Below are 17,661 nucleotides of genomic sequence, written 5' to 3'. Positions count from 1 at the left end.
CGCCAGCACAAAACATAGATAGAGAACCGTCGAGGTGGCCCGAGCGCCACCGCTTCCTGGACACTGACAAATCATTCGGCCCATGGAGGATCGACGATTTATCGGTGGCCGTTGCTTATGCACCGAACGACCCTAGAAATCGAATCTTCCAATTCTTTCGCGTTTCTTTCTTCGTTCTCGCCGCTCTTGTTGCTCAGACGTCAGGATTTAGGTCAGGTTTTGATCATCGGCTCCCTTTCAATTTGTGCTGCGCTTTAGCAAACTTTAAGATCGAACAAAATCGTAATTGCTTTGCAAACGCGTTTCTGAAGATCTAAATATCAATGGACTTAACATCCATTGTTCGCTAATAATCAACATCTTCGCAAGATTTTAATTATTCCTTGTTGTTATTTAATTAATTCCTTGTTCTTTTAATTATTCCTTGTTGTTCGTGTGTGTTACGATCTCCCAAATTACTTTGAAATTAACAGGTTGGAAGAACGAATGCCGTACAAACGTAATAATTATACCGAGACTCGTGAACGCTGGAAAATTTTGTATACAACAATTGATTAATTTTGAAAGAAATGCGTCATTGTCGTTCTACCAGACTGGTCTGCGTTTTTTTAGCGAAGAACCGACGCGAAACATGTCAGCTAGTTCGTTTATTCAGTCAGCCGAAGGGAGCTGCCAGTGGGAAACGACGAAATACATATATTTGCGTGAGTTATAGAGGGAAACGTAGCTAGGGAAAATTATGTCGTATGTGTGGGATTAAAATTCGGCGAATCCATGGCAAACAGATTTTCGCGGCAGTTGAAATGGATTCGAGACCTTTCGGGCCTCAGAGATGGAATATCTCACACCGGTGAAATACGTCTGCCAATTTTGTCGAGGCGTGAAGCAAGAGTGAGATACCAAGCAAAATTTCGAAAGAACACGAATTATTCTTCCGTTCAGCTATTGTCGTATTGTTATATCGAAGAATTTTCCGCTCCTTCGAACGTGGATTTCAATTTGAAACTTTTTAATCCTTTTATCTCTAACGCCGACTCTATAGTCGCTGCATGCACGCAACGAATTATGGATACAAACACCGATTACAGTCAGTGGTTAGTTCATGATTAATTCGATACTAATTACGCTAGTAATTACCGTTTTGATTCTATGCTCCATTAGTAGACTGCAGGCGTTAAATATTATTGTGAGATTTAATCGCGATAGTCTCTTTATCAATTTGACAGAAATTTCTCTATTTTATCTGTAGCTTGACACTCAATGGGATCGAGGCTAATCTCTATTAGCCTTAGATAATAAGATTACTTCACGATAAATAAATATATCGATCATAAATATCATCTTTCTCGGAATAAATTTTATCGTGGCATAATTAATTAACTCCACGAAACAAACAGCGGAGGAAATTCATAAAATTAGATTATATTGCAGAGATCGATAAGGCGTCTTGACAGTAAAATTTCAAAAATTGGAATTAAACATCGCGCGACCAAAATGTTTCAAGTGTACGACTTTCTACCCATACGTACCTATACGTAGTTTAAACTCACCTTGTTGTAAATGGCGATGTCAGGCACTCCAGGTCCAGCGCAAGTGAGCACGTAATGCGAATGATCCGTGGAAAATTTCGCGGTATTGTAGAGGCACCGGTTCCTATCGGTTTCCCGTACGATGCCACAGCTTAAACATTTTGGTTTCCGCCCTCCATCGGTCTTCGTGGATATCCTGTACAAATGTTGCACCGCCGACTCCTCTTCCGTCGTTGCCAAGTAGTAGCTGAAGAGGAAAGCCCGGCCAAGAGTTAGAAAAGGACGAAAGGAAAAAAGACACAAGAGAGAAGCGCGAGAAAAACGATAACGGGGAGGGATATAACGCGCTCTCATTTGCATAGGCTGCTCTTTAATGGCTTTGTAATCGCGAGAACCGTCGTGAATTTGCATTGCAACGAGCCCTCTCTTTGTTTACTTTAGCCACACGCGACCACGAGGAAAGGACCGAGGGCTGCAAGGGGAAGAAAGTTGCCGATGTACTTCATTCTGGATACTGGCTTTCGCGGTTTTGCGGTTTCTTTTGCATTCTTTTGCAGGGAAATTGAGCGCTACGGTATAAATACCGCGGCTTGTTTCCAGTTTGTTGTGCACGGAAGTTGATCAAGTTTGAAAGCTACGCTTCGATGGATATCGAGAGATACGCGCTTTCCAATTGATTTTGCTACTATGCAAATGGTTACTCTCGTACTAACGAGACGATCGGGGAATTGGCATTTAGAGATTCATCTGCTAGCTCGTATAAAGTTCAGAGAGCAAATTATATTGCAAATAGAAGAATTTCTTTAGCTGCGTGTCGGGAAAATAGAAATTCGCATTTTTTATAACGTTCAGAGAGCAAATTGCACAGGCAATAAAAAAATTTCTTCAAATGGCGTTCTGTAAAAATGTAAATCCGCATTTGGTTGTCACGAAGTTCACAGACGGGATTATACGATACAACAAACAAAGGAATTTCGGTAGTCGCGTTGATAAAAAATTCATAAAAATTCATAGTCTGGTGTTATAACTATTGTCATTCAAATTGTCTATTAAATTTCTAGTCGTTTATCCTAACATTTAAATACATCTATTACTAATAGATAGAAAACGTCGAACTTTTGTATATTGTAGTATCGTGGACGAGGGGTCTGGGGGGGAGGGGGTGTCGTGCGAATTATAAACAAGCGGTTGCTGAGCATGTGCATGATGGGGCTTAAACAAAAGATATAAGACAAAAGACGAAGATTTGCTAAGAGACATAAATGAATTAACGGCAGTATGAGTTGAGAAGCCAGAGAGTGCGGATTGCGTTGTCGAGATAGTGTTGTTAGCGTTGTTGAGAGTGAGTTGAATCTGTGTTGACGAGAGTTGTTAATTAATTATAATACGTTCTTACGATTAGTTCATGTTAAATAACCGTTGTTTTCTGTTTAATCCATTTATTATTAATAAACTAATTAATTATAGTAGTTACGATACTACAATATTATTAAGATTACTATGATTAAGCGAATAAATAATCGGCAAGAAATATCCTCGCTTGTATCATTTAGGTTGTAACATTTTGAAAATTATAAAAATACGTTTAAGACGAACAAAGCTTCGCAGGATAATTTTATTTCTATGCAAAATGGGCAGAAACGGTTCACTTTATTAACATTATGAGAAGGTATTGAGGGTCGATGAAATTGATCGATCGTGGTGATCAATCAATTCATCACCGTGAATCGATTGATCAATTCTGATTAGGCGGTGGGATCAAACATTTGGCTTATGTTGTTAGAGACGCAAAATAGCCAAGAGTTGAATCTAGAGGATGTAACATAAATGTTTTCAGGGTGAGGGTCAAGCACGACAGACCTTACGTTAGACGTTGCGATTCGATGTTGTTAAGACTGATTTATACGTTCAGCCAGCGATGCAAGTGTACCAGAGGTTGTAACGCGATCAGACCTGGCTCCATTTGCATTAATGTGGATCGATTTACTGTCAGTTAATCGATCTATCATTAGCCGGAAGTATTCGATTCTTTGCCAGTCTAAATTCGTACTGATTTCACCACGTTCCAATTGATAGGGCTAATTTATGTATCGTTTCTCGTTGACGAGTTTGAACATGTTTTTATGTAGGCAAAATCGAAGAAAAAGCGGCAATTTTGACTTGACAATTTAGGAAAAGAATATTTTCCAAGCTGCGGAGCGATTGTACGTGAAAAAGATTTTTTCCACCGCTAGAGGAAACTTTATTCACTGATATCTATCGCAAGGCTAGAAAAAATTTCATTCAATGGAAATGCCATTCACTAACGATTGTCACGTTGCTAGCGAAAAATTCCATCTAAAGGAAATTTCATTCACCGACGACTATCACATCTCTAGGAGGAAATTCCAGTTATCGCTAGAGGAAAATTTTATCCGTAGGAAATTTGAATCGGTGACAATTATCAAATTGGCAGGGGAAAATTCCATCTAGAGGAAAATTTGTCCACTGATATCTACGACAGAAGAAAAATCCATCGAATTTTATTCACTGACATCTAGAGCAAAATCTCATCCAGGCTAACAAATCATTTCTATTCATTTGACTCATTGACTGTCGCGCGAATTTCATATATTTTTCCCTGGCAATCGCAGCAGATCGAACTATGCTACAAATATCATATTGTATCAAATTTTGTACACTTTTTCCTAACGTTATCTCAGTCATTCGGATTATCAGAAATTTATTGGTTCGTGTTCATCTTGTTTTAATGGTTCCAAAAAATTGAATAACCCGACGGTCGAAGTGTTAATTAATTTAAAGCTGAAACAAAGTTCTAGTCAGATAACGCTTTCCAAGTGGCCAAAATTCGCAAGTCAGACAAACTTTCGTTACTGAATTTCCCTCTATCTTGACCCCAAACTTCATTCTACATGGATCAAAGCTTGTCTGAAGAGAAAGCTCGTTTCAATTTGCTCCATCTATCTCGCGGGCGGAAAAGCCGAGGCGACAAAGATGTCTCGCGACGTATCCACGCGACACACGTGCTTCTCGCAATCTAATTTGCCCGGTCGGTGGAAGGACGTATCCGCAGACGTGTACCAAACGGTCGAATCCGGAAATCTACGGGTCCCAACATTGCAGTTTTGTCCAGACTAATCCGTGTCTAATCTAAATCTCCGTCTGCCGACTTACTCCCGCCGCGGTGCGCAGCTTACGCCGCAATTTCTATGCGCATAGATCAGATATAGCGTAGCCCCATGTTGAACAAACACTGAACTCTCTGCGACGCTAGGTTAGGCTTCGCGTGTTCTACGAACTGTTGGCTACGAGCAAGCTACTCAAGGGCGCTTCAGTTTTAATTTGAGTAAAGGGTGTATGATTAACCGGATCGCGCGAGTAGCAAGTTGTTGCCAGTTATTACGCGGACGAAGCGTTTAACGTTGTCGAGGAACTGAATATTTATCGGGTTGTACGAGAAGTTCATAGTAAAATTTGAGGAAAAAACTGCAAGCATTGTATCTTCGCAAAATTATCATATAAAAAAAGCGACAAGACTTTTAGGAAACGCAAAGAGCTTACAAAAAAAAAAAATAATGATTTATTTCATCTTGGTGTTTCTAAGTAACATTTATTAAAATGTGAATTAAGATACCAATGGTATTACTTCGACAGCTAACTTTCAACAGTAAACAATAACGATAAATAAAATAAAGTAAGTTTCGCAGGTACACAGGTCGATCGATAGCCGAAAAAATTGTCGATATGACTTTCGACTCGAAATTCCTTCGAAGGTGCAACTACGAATTCAATCTATTTCAATGCGCATCCACTTCTCGTAGATACAAGCCAGGTAGTAAAGCGAAGGTAATCGATTTTCGATATTCTAGCGCGACGACGTCGTTTTTTTCCCCTCAACACTTATCAATGTTTGATACATAAATATATAAAGCCAAAGATATTCGGCTTATCGTACAGCACAGTTTTGTTGTATCCCTATACGCGGTTTACACGCGTACACTTTAGACGAGGATAACGACCACCTACCGGGTGTCCAGAGAGTCACCTAATTGAATAAACCAACGAAACGCAGGACAATCAACACTCCTGAGCGTTTCAACCTCGTTGCCGCGTAACTAACAACGTTTAGCCAGCCTGTAACTTCTGATTGTCTCGACATATTTAATCTTCCCGTTTTATCTTCACTGTTGTCAATTTCCATTAAGCTTGACGAAATTTCATTCGAAACGAAGCTAAACAAAGTGAAATTAAATAAGTCGTTACGAACATTTCATTATCTTTATGTCAGAAGTAACAGTGAGCAATAACGTACATTACTACATTAACATTGCTACTATACTAGTAACATTATTACTCAACGCGTTAACCAGATACTTAATTACAAAGTTAGAAATTAATGTAGATAAGTAAATTTTAGTTAGAAAATTAGTTTATCCTTGCAAATGTGATTACGATCTAATTTACAATTAAGAAAAATGTAACGATACGCGAAAGGTTATGGAGTCTGTCAATGAGAAATTATTAAGAAAATGATCACTTATGCGATACGTATCTCCATGATATTTTAATTCATCGATATTTATTTGTATCCAGGTTATCGATATCTCCCTCTAAAGCATCCTTATATCTCACAGAAGATATATCGCACATGCATTTTCACCGGTGCTTGTCAGGAAAAATTTCCTTTAGTCCGAATCTTAGTACCACGTAGTACCGAGTGGTTTACGATCTCGATGAAATATCTCCTAATAAAGCAAGCAAAACAGAGAGGATCGCCATAAACATCATTGGCCCACTTTCGTCGCGCGATTTATCGTATCGAACATTCCATTACCTTTAACGGTTATAATACTATGTCGCGACAACAAAAACTAATTTTCCCGAGGACGTGATAAACGGATGGTCGATAACAATTTCGTAGCGATCGTAACGGGTATCGTAATTTTACTGTTCAACTGGAATTCACGGCTCGTGCCTCGATAACCGTAAAAAAAGATCAGCTCCGTGGAAAAATGCATAAACTATCGCGTTACGATACAATGCTGCCACGGACTACGCGTTGTTCCATCGTCGTTTTTCCGCCACGATATAAATTATAACTTCGGTACTCGAAACGAGCTGCTCGTCTCTCCATAAGGGAAACAACGGCGAATATTGCAAGCTTCGGCATGGCAATCTTGCGACACGCTTGGATACCGGCAATCAAGCGTCCTTATGTCAAGCGTTCAGGTCCGAAGCTGTTACGTCTGATTTATAACGTTCCACTACCACTGGCGCGCAGTCCGGCCTGCAACGGGATCAAACTACTGGCTTCATTTGCATTAATTTGGATCGATCGCCCTGCGGGTAACGAATTACCCGATCGATTCGAATTATCCGGCGATTTTTCAAGTGAAATCACCAGCGTCGATAGCTTCATGAGTTTGAAAGGTTCATTTCTCTATAAGCGATATTTCGCTAATTATGCAGCTTAATGGTTCTTTTCTAATTTTGTTTATTTATTTACAGGAAATTCACAATCGTGAATTTCTCCTAAATTTATTTATTTATATTCGGGTTAGCTTCGGATCAAACTGCTGCCTTGATTTGCATGGATTTGCATCGATCACATTGCGGGTGACGAATTACCCGATCGATTCCAATTATTCGACGATTTTTCAAGCGACAGCAAATTCAATTCGATGCTTATCACGTACTTTACTATTTATAAGTGATATTTCGGAGATTAATCAGTTTAGCGATTTCTTCTAATTTTATTTATTTATTTACGGAAAGTTCATTATTACGAATACTACAGATAACTGAAACTGTAAATAACAACACGGGAACAAAAATCTAAAACAAAGTACGATATGTTATCGTATGTGTTTAATTTTCAGTTACCCAGCAGCTTATCCATAGGTTCCATTGTATTTTGTTTTCAAATATGTGCATTCGGTCAGAAAAATTTAACAGGAGAAAAGAAAAAAGTGGCCGCTGGTAAAATAAATATTATTCAAAATAAAAACCTTTCTGATGAGAAAAATATAGCGAGCTGGTAAACATATTTTAATTGTAGCGAATGTGCTAATGGTTCCATGCCAATATATAAAACCAATATATAGTATTGTTACGTCAGGTCACATGTTTCTGATAAAATACAGTTACTTCACTACGAAAAATAATTTCGCGAGCAAAGAGAATGAAAAAGTATAATATTCAAATAACATAAAAATAATAATGCAAATTATATACAAGTGAACGTATAAATTATATAAACTTTAATAATTATATGGTACGATTTCCTAATGTTTTCTAAACCGTTTTCTGAGAAAATTTTACCGACACGATCTCCTTCGATAAATTTTCTATTCAGAAAATGTCTATTTGCTCCCTATAAATTTTGGAATTTTAAATCAGGCAATGAAACAAGGATACTGGAACGAGTTTTACAAGAAAAATTATGTTACGGTTTTGATCATTTAAATTTAACAGGGTGCTTAGACGCGTCGTAATTCGATCGTTTCGTAGGTATCTTCAGTTACACGTTTTATGTTAGGCGATTTTACGACTCTGCCGGAGTTCCTCCCCCTGATTGAAGAAACTCCATGTAGACGTGATTATAGTTATCGATCGACAACACCCAATCGGAGCAAATTATTAGCCGGAGGAGGTGGCGAATTACCGGATAGCCAGTGTCAAATTAGCGAACGACAAGTTGACAAATAGACAAGGTGGTAAATATTTAACGACAAACGATGAATCACCGACTATCCAATTTGTGTATCTGCGTATGTTAAACGTCAAATAATGGATAAATCAGGGCATCGAAGCACTATCAATAAATATCCTTAATTATCTGTTTACCACTGTCCACGGAATAACAGAAATAACAAACTCTAAACTTCGAAATTACAAACTCTATGGATTTTTATAATGAATGATATAATATAATCTTTGTAATTCTTTGCAAAATCGAAATTCTGTACAAAGTCGAAAGACACAGACGAGAAATTAAATATTCCAGATGTCTGTAAGAGATATTTGCAGGAATCTATTAGAGAAAAAGGTAGAAATTTTTCAAGAGGAGGCTCGCGGCGCTACAGATAGCGGGAGGCTTAATTCGGGTAAAATTTTAATAAACTAAGAGGCAAATTTTAAATACTCGAGGATGAGTTGATCATTCGAAACTAGGGAACTAGGGAAGTCGTTAATGCGGCAGAATGAAAATCGCAAGAAATTTGAGGTAAATTAGCGAGTAGCAAGGGGAAAGTTTTAACGAGCAAAGGTATAGACAGTATCGTGGAACAAAGAATTTTTAAAGTCGAGCATTTCCAACAGAAGTTTCACCATAAAAAGTTCCGTCTCGGTTTCGGAAGTTTCGAGATAGGACGTTTTCAGACAAGTCTTCGAGATCGAAATTCATTAAAAATATCGCAAACGCTTAATGGCTTCCGCGAGAAAATTTCCGCGGATTAAAAATAAATTCTATTTTCGATTTGGAATATCTCTTTTACAATTGTATCAACTACGACGTGAAATCGAGATTCGTAAATCGATTGAACGGTTAAAAGTTTAATGTATCAGAAATGATTCGACAGTGCGCGATGACAAAGAGAGAAGAATAATGAGCGGGGGAATAATTCATGGCCGATTTAACGGCGTTGAAATTTCACAGGTGCCCTATGCACAGGATTCACTGAAAACCCTTCATAATTTAATGATTGAATACTAGCAGATTCCACCGATTTATGTTTTCTCCCCGATGCTCTAAAAACGCACATTTGTTTGGACTGTACTGGAAATTTGCGAATGTAAAAGGAGCAGACGCTGCGATTATTTATGGAGTCGATCGAGGAACACGCAATTATGTTCGTTGGTAGACGAGGATCCATCGAAAAAGCTCTACACGCGTAGAACTGTGCTCGGAGTGTCCGCAGGTGCAAGCTTTCTAAAATTTGTAAGCTCGAAAACTTGTAAAATCGCATACTTACAAATTTCAAACTTCGACTACTTCGGGTGCAAAAAATTCGAGTATCTGAAAATTGCATAACTCAGATTCCATGGTCGGTAAATCGAAAGGCTAAAAAATTCAGTAGTTCAGGCAAGATGGAGAATCCGAAACGCGAAGCTCTAAACTACTGAAAACGTTAAACATTCACCATTAACACTTAGTTGGTGCCATCGAAAATGGAACACGTAGGAACGAGAAATAGCAGTAGCTGGAAACAATTACCACAACGAAGCAAGCGTTTATTTCCTAGCGATTAAAGCTCGATCGTTCCTGAACGTGACCGCAGCGGGGAAGACGAACGCCATCGCCCTTCTCTAGTAAATTTTCCAGCAGGGGATGAAGCGCAAGGTAAAGCTGGGTGCGTTTAAAGTCGACGCGACAGGTCAAATTAACAGGATATTGAAATTAATCCGTTCTGAATGACCCGAGGCTCATCCATCTTGCTGACGAAACTACACAGCTTTTCCCCTCTTTCTCTTTCTATCTTTCCTTTAACCAGGGTTGTTCCGACATTCACCGCCACCGGTTACAAACCCCCCGTTGATTTTCCTCCGATGATGGAGAGTTTACGTTCATCTTGGGGCTACGACTGTCAAACCCTAAAGCCATTACCTCTCGTAAGATATTGAATTACCCCGCCTCACCTGTTAGAGTTGACGAGGAAAGTCGTGACTTATGAATACCGAAGCAAACGCCCTAGAATCCTATACTCCCTCTTCACCTGGCTAATGTTATTAATTTTCCATATCGACAAGGAACTGTTCATTTCGAGAGTTTCATTGAACACGGTGTAGTTAATATTACACAGAGCGGTCGCCCTGGTAACTGGTGGGTACAATCGGGTACAGGATGATCCTACGTGTAAAAATAAAATATGGAGTTCAATTTTCTCGCGCGGTGCTCCTGGTTTCCGAGGAAATCGAGTTTGGAAGTTTATCAAGTATATTTAAAACTAGCCGAGTACAGACTGGTACGAATAAACAATAAGCAGGAGATTGTTATAAATGCGAAAATAAGTCAATACTCATCTTTAGGAAAATGAAGTTTGAACATGTTTAGTTAAGGATACTGGACTTGCACACGCGAAAGATACATTTTCAAATGTATTCTTCTCGAAAAAGGAGCATCTTATCAACAAATTTTATTCTACGTTTCTGATTTATTTTTGCGTGTAGTTTATCCTCTTATCGATCGTTTGCTCCTGTTCAGCTCGGAATTGGCCACGCGTTTTAGTATAGCTGACAAATTTTTTAACTCGATTTCCTTGGAAACGAAACATCAAATGAACAAATTTCGTTCTATATATTCGTTTTAGTTTGTACACTCGTCGAGTCACTCTGCACCCAATTGTGCCACCAGTTATGGACCACCCTGTATAGAGTTAGTAGATGAAGTTTCGAATCAAAAATAGAACCGGTGGATAAGAGGAATTATGTTATAGAGGTTTTAGTATTGTATTGGACATACAGTGGCTCATGAAACTATTCGAATATTAATTATAGAAAATTTTGCTGGATACATGTATTACGTATGTTATACAAAAGTTTTTGACATTTCATTATTGTGAAATGAGAAATGAAGGTCGATACTGAATTTGAAATAAATTCGTAATTTGCTTTTTAATTGAAATTAAATCAAATAAAAAAATGTATCATGTGCTCAAATGCTCAAATACTCGAATGTTTTCGTGAGTCTATTATATAATTGCTAAATAATTCGTTATACTGTTTCAAAATTCTTGCAAGTAATTTTCACTATTTGTTGCCCTATAATCTGAATCATTATGTTGTACAAACCCAAGATTCTAATTAGTTATTTCTCTAATAATCTAGATCAACTGTGATCTTCTGTATAAAGATAACAAGTGTTCTAATGTTTATAATTAGGAGCATATACTCTCTCTCTCTCTCTCTCTCTCTCTCTCTCTCTCTTTGTGCATCGTTACCGCACAATATGGTAGACCGTAATCCATCGCAATGAACGCATGCAATCAGCGAATCCCAGTGTTCGTTTTCGCTCGCCTCAGTCATTTCTGCGTAAGTAGAACGACGTGGAATTAGAAGTTCTGCAGACGACTGCGCAAACACGGCTAATTCACCTCCTAATCTGTTCCCCTCAAACTAATTTCCCCATCGTTCCCTTACTTCGCTAACAGCGGAAGAGCTTGTGGAAAGACGGTTTCGAGTGTTTGAGAGCGGTGACTGGCTTGGTAGGATGGGTTGTTGTGTATTTTTTTTAGCGGTATGCGAGTTTCCAGGCTGTGGAAAGGTTGTTTTGCGGGAAGCACGCGAGCGAAGAAAGATGTGGTTTACTGGAGATGGAGGATGAAACGCAAAGAAATATTTCCAATTGTCTATGGTTTGTTATTGTTGTAACAAACATATTGTGATTTCAGTCGTTATTGTAATTATTGGAATGAAGTAACCGCAATATGATATAGGGTCAGTTTTATTTTATCTTCTTCTAGAAATTTGAATATTAGTACCCTCCTGCGTGCGCAGTAGATTGGAGAGTATAAAAGATGGATTTTCAATTAAAAGAAACATTTAGTAGGATTTATAAAATTAAAAATTGTACAAAAATCATCGGTTTTAAAATTCGTAATTTTAATTTTATACATTGTTTCCACGATACTCGTTATAAATTGCATTAAGATGAAATTTAATAACTAGCTATCAGCCTATCAAACTCAACGTCCAACAGAAACAACATTTCGTACTCGCCAACTTAATTAATTTCGGAACAGCAGAATGAAGTACCGTATTTCCCCCTCATTTTTGTTCTACGTACTTTTAAGAAGTAACAGCTCTTCGTTATTTATGTTTCCTGACAAAGTTCTGACAGGGAAAGGCCAAGAGTATTCTGCACCAAGCTTAAACTTGCTCGAAGTAGTTATCGCGTTAATAAAACTACATTATTCAACCATCTACATTCAATTTTAATTATTTTCATGGTTGGTGTATTTAATTCAACACAATTCACTACAGACACACCATTACGAAGTTAAATAGGATTTTTATACAATGAAGGAAATCAATCTTTTAAACGGACACAGGACACTCCTGTGCAATTCGAAGTCCAATCTTGACAAACCTCTCTATTCAATAACGAAATTATTATTTGAAATCCTTTTCTACGATTAAGAAAATTAATCTTTTAAACAGATTCTGCGACACAATTCGTTCTCCAGTTACAATAAACCTCTCCAGCTTACAATACAGTTAAAGCACCACGCGTCAGAACAATTATGACAAACGAAATACCATACCATTTCACTTTTCAAATATTATTTCCGTACAACCCTACACAAGAAATTACAGCAAGCAATTAATCTTTTAAACAGATTCCGCGATACAATTCGTCCTTCAATTAATGATGAACGAAATATCATACCTTTTCATCTCTCGAATATTATTTCCAAACAATTAAAGAAGATTAATCTTTTAGACGAACGCGAGACACTCCTACAGAATTCATTCCTCGATCACGACAAACCTCTCCATTGCAAAACAATGCTATCACTCAAATCCATGAAACGAACAGAGAAGACAACCATAATCGGTTCAAACGCGCGAGAACAAACATGTCAAACGAAACTACAGCTTCACACCGCTCTTTCATTGAACTTGGTCGTGAAAGCGTAAACATTCGTTTAACGAACAATATCGCAGTCAAAAGAACACGGTCGACAGTCTCAGGGACGAGAAAAGGGAGAAAAGAAAAAAGAGAAAGAGAGAGAGAGAGAGAGGGAGGGAGAGAACTCTCCCTATATTTTCGCAGCGTCAGCGAAGCTTTGCACGATGCTTTGCACCGGATTACACAGGCATAGAAAGCTGTTCAGAGAGTTGGTCGTTATCAGCGCGATTTGTTTCGCAGCGAGCTGTGGAAAATAATCCTCGGGCGGTGCGGCGCCGCAAGAAAAAGCCTTAAGCCATTGCGTGGCATTGGCTCGCGCGTGCAAACAAACCTACCCAGCAGCTCTTTCAGGAATTACGAGCACTCCGTGACAATTCCCACGCGTTTAACATGCTAAAACGCCGCGGCTTCTACCAGAACCCCTCTGCCGGTTGAAGGCGGTTTTAAAGTACTGCCACCATTGTTCCGTGAAGTAGACGAGCAGAATGGAACCTCTCGCGCGCGAGCTTTCAGGATAATAGCGCCGGAGACGTCTCTCGTCCACGGAAAAAATTCCGCGAAGTAAGCGTCGGCGGACGCGTGGTTTCGATCTACTCCGAGGAATCGATGTCTTTCGTCAGGAGACGATAAGGACTGGCTGCTGATGATGCTTTAATCGAATGTGAGAAGAATGGAGACGTGTTGTGTGTCGAGTGATAATCGAGTAGTCGAGGGAAAAATGTCGTTCCGGATGTGCTTCGATATTGAATTAATTTAATTGTTGTCTGATTTTTGGAGGATTTGCTCGAGGCAATAGTTCGTTATATGGATATTGCTTTTTTATATAATGATTTTTACACATTTATCGATCTGTAGAATTAAGCAGAGATCGAATTAATCTCTAGGAAGTTCATCAAATTTAGACTGGTATTTTGCGTCGCTGAAATCAAATTCTTCTATCTTTGTAGTTATGATATTTTCTAGTTGAGAAAGTAATATTTCACGCGTAGTAGCTTAACTTGCCGTGCTAATGATAGAAACACAGGCCAATTTATCTCAGTCTAATATTCAATTATAAATTATCATAGAATCTAGTTTAACCGAGCGAAATGCAAATCGGATTGAGCCGAACGAAATTGATGAAATTCAGATCAGTTCATCTCTTCGATTCAATTGTTGAATCGTCGCTGCAGTGACTACGTTTCGCGTTTTATTCAACAAAAAAAATAATGTTTCAAACGTACCACTTCAATGTATCCCAACAGTTATCAAAACACACTCTAATTTATCTCACTCTTAACGCTAGATTCACCGATGATCATAAAATCTATCGTTCTCTTATATATATTTTTCCATATCACGTGCACTCTGTGTATTTTCGCGCTTTCGAATTTCCCACGAGCGCATAAAAATTCACAGCTCACTAATAACAAAAGGTCGAAATAATTGGCCGCTGTGGATCGATAAATCACGCGAACATGACCGGAAGCGACCTAGTTTACTCTTTACCAACACGCTGCTCAAGAATGGATTGTTTTACAATAGATATTCAGGGTCGGAACAAAAGTTACCGGTTCGACTAGGCGAAGGCTCGGATTTCCGGTATGCTGTTCCCTAGCTCGCGGTGCTTAAAGCTTCACATGCTTGCAGCTAACTTTAAATTGCTCGGCGCCCCCTCGAACTTTCATCGGCTTCCAGAAGATACATAACTTAGGAGATACTCTTTGCCCGGGGTTTATACACACGTTGCAGCCTCTGCTGACGATGATCTCGTTGAAATTACTCTCTAACGCAGCTCCTCGCTTAATGCATCCATCATTTTGCAGCTTTCCGTTTGTTTAACAAAGTAACGAACCCCTGTAGGATGGATAGGTCACAAAGGGAACGTTCGAATACCATCGAACGAAAATGGGCAAATTGACAAACAGAAGTTTTTCATAGGTGGATGCGTCGGTGAATCGCGGGAAATTTGAATAAATTGAAATTAACTGGATGATTAAGGGAATTTGGAGAGAGGATTGGAAGTTGGCAGGGAGATTTCGCGTGCGATGTGATCGTTCCAAGGATAGAAAGTAAATCGAGAACATATCTTCTTTGTCGAAATATGAAATCTATCGTAAGTGTGTTCGTGCCATCGTGGCTTTCCAATAAATTTTGTAACGTGTTTCATGAACGAAGAGTAATAAACGATTCGAATAAATGATCTTCTACGATCGAGTTTAATCTAGAAAAGACATTTGAGAGACAAAGGTCAGTTTTGATTTGTGGATATAAAACCTAACTCAAGCTTGCCGTTGTATGCGTTTCATGAAAGAAACTTTATCTTAGAAAGAATCTTTATCATCAAATAATCCGGATTAACGGAACGACGAATTAATCGATTAATGGTAAACTATATCAATGGTATGTTATAAGAATAAAATATTGAACGGTCTCTTATACGAAATTATTTGATATTTCTAGAATAATTCAAAGTACAGTGTGTCGTGATTACTTCGGTTAAACAAGTTTCTACTGTATCGTAACGTTTATTATAAACGATACTCGAAGCGTTTATAGAGACGTTATCGCATGCACAAGGTACATATATAAAAACAAAATTACTGATGCAGCAGATGAAACCGACAGTTTCTCGACTCGACAGACGTCTGAAGATTTGAATACTTCAGAAACAAGCTGTTCATTTAAACGAAAATAATAGCAACAATAGAAGTTTCGAAACAACAGAACGATAAACGTCGAGGAGCTTATTGTACAAGCTAATATTGTAGTTTGGCGAATGAAGTTATTCGGATTGTGACGTTAGTCGCGGACGTTATTTCGTCGATGAAAGACGAAAGCTTCCGGGGACAAAGGATAACGACGCGGAGGAGGAATCGACGCGTAAATTTCTATTTCCACCGGCGGAATTAGATATATTTCAACGTTTCTTGTATCGCGGCCACGAAAGTCTAATTAAACGCGGCTAAAGCAACCGAAGTTTCGGTGTTTCAATAGCGTGCAAGTTTCACAGGAATTCAACGTCGGTTCCAGACTTTCTCGCTCCATAAATCCTGTCGTAGGATTCACGAGATTATTCTAGCCGTTTCTCTGTTCTTTGTTGTCCTAAAATCTCCCCCTTTTCACTGTGCACACGCCGCTCCCTATTTAAAAATATTAGGGCACTTAAGGAAACTTAAGAAATGCCGAAAAATCGTTAAGAAACGATCAAAACCCGCGAGAACGATACATTTCGTTTGAAACGTTAGGTTACGAAGGACTCACATATCGCAATAATCTCATCAATTTTGTATAATGAAATTAATTGGATTTTTGCCTACGTATATACGAGTTTCTTAAAAGCTAAAGTAACCAGCTCGAGATTTTCAACATTTTTCTCAAGAAACAGATGATTTCCTTGCGTAAGTTCGTTTACGACAAGTAAATAAATAACAGTAAATTCGAAAGTTAATTTAAAAGAATAAAGTTTGTAACATCGTGTTTCGCTATTTTTCAATTTGTGAAGTTGATTAATGTGGCTCCCGAACGGTTCATATATCAAATGCCATCTCTAGTCTAAATTCGATCGTACAGAATTACTTTCTTTAATCATTTTGTAGCCACAAAAATACACCATAAAATACGAAAAACCATGGCAACACGAATATATCCGTGATGGACAGAACATTTCTGTAAAAAAAAAAAGGAACTTCCAATTTTTCACGACCACCGAAACCATCCTCCTGCCTCGTCTACTAGTTCGCATTTCGTCGATATTCCTTTGTACGTCTCTGTTCGTATTTAATTCAGTTGCCCCTGATCGAAACACCGTGTTGAATCGACACGAGCCGATACACAATTAAAATTGGCTAATTAACGATCACCAGACAGAGGCACCTCCGAACCGATCAGAATTTTCATTGTTTGCCGGTAATCGCTCGTTGTTTACCTTTCGATTGTCCGTTAATTAATATCGAAATCGTCGCGATGGTGACACAGGACGCGATTTTCAGGCTGGTTTACACGCGAGGTAACAAGAAAGCGCCCAGCTATTAATTAGGCGATTTTTCTGAAATATTCGTGCGCGTGGCTATTTTACAGGCGCAAAGGCAGAGTTTATTAAGACCATAATACCGCTGAGTTACTAGACCAGGGGATCATTAAATTTGATTTACGGGATTCCTATCTGTAGTTGAAAACAGATTGTTCGATGCAAATATATAGTAAAGCGATACTCTCGGTATATATAGCGGAGAATCAATAGAGGGTTGTGGAACAGGCAGGTATTGCACGTCTCGACGTACGTATACCGGGTGTTTTTGAAAAATAAACGACAAATAACATCATGAAACATCGATATCATTTCGGTGTGTGTTTTTATTTTTTATCATTTTTGTTTTTTACCTTGTTGTTTATTACCAATTTCCGACGAATTTTTCCATCTTTTGCACACAAGGACAGAACGACGTGTAAAATTATGATACATCCCTGTACATTCTTCTCGACAAGCAGGCAGGTTTTTTCATCGGTTTTGACGATTAAGGA

The 17,661-nt window shown here is 38.5% G+C and overlaps 1 protein-coding gene across 6 annotated transcripts in view; it reads right to left on the bottom strand.

The window, feature by feature from the left end:
* The window catches only part of LOC100748212 (venom dipeptidyl peptidase 4), a 310,210-nt gene that overhangs the window by 32,054 nt on the left and 260,495 nt on the right, over nt 1-17,661 (bottom strand). For all 6 annotated transcript variants that reach the window (XM_033319882.1, XM_012383458.3, XM_012383459.3 and 3 more), the window contains one exon: nt 1,551-1,776. In XM_033319882.1, coding sequence (XP_033175773.1) covers nt 1,551-1,776 — 226 coding nt within the window. The remainder of the gene's footprint in view (nt 1-1,550; nt 1,777-17,661) is intronic.

This window comes from Bombus impatiens, unplaced genomic scaffold (assembly GCF_000188095.3).
Source record: "Bombus impatiens unplaced genomic scaffold, BIMP_2.2 scf_0217, whole genome shotgun sequence".
NCBI classification, from domain to species: domain Eukaryota; kingdom Metazoa; phylum Arthropoda; class Insecta; order Hymenoptera; family Apidae; genus Bombus; species Bombus impatiens.
Note: the sequence above shows the minus strand (reverse complement) of the source record. Positions and strands in the feature narration are given on the sequence as shown.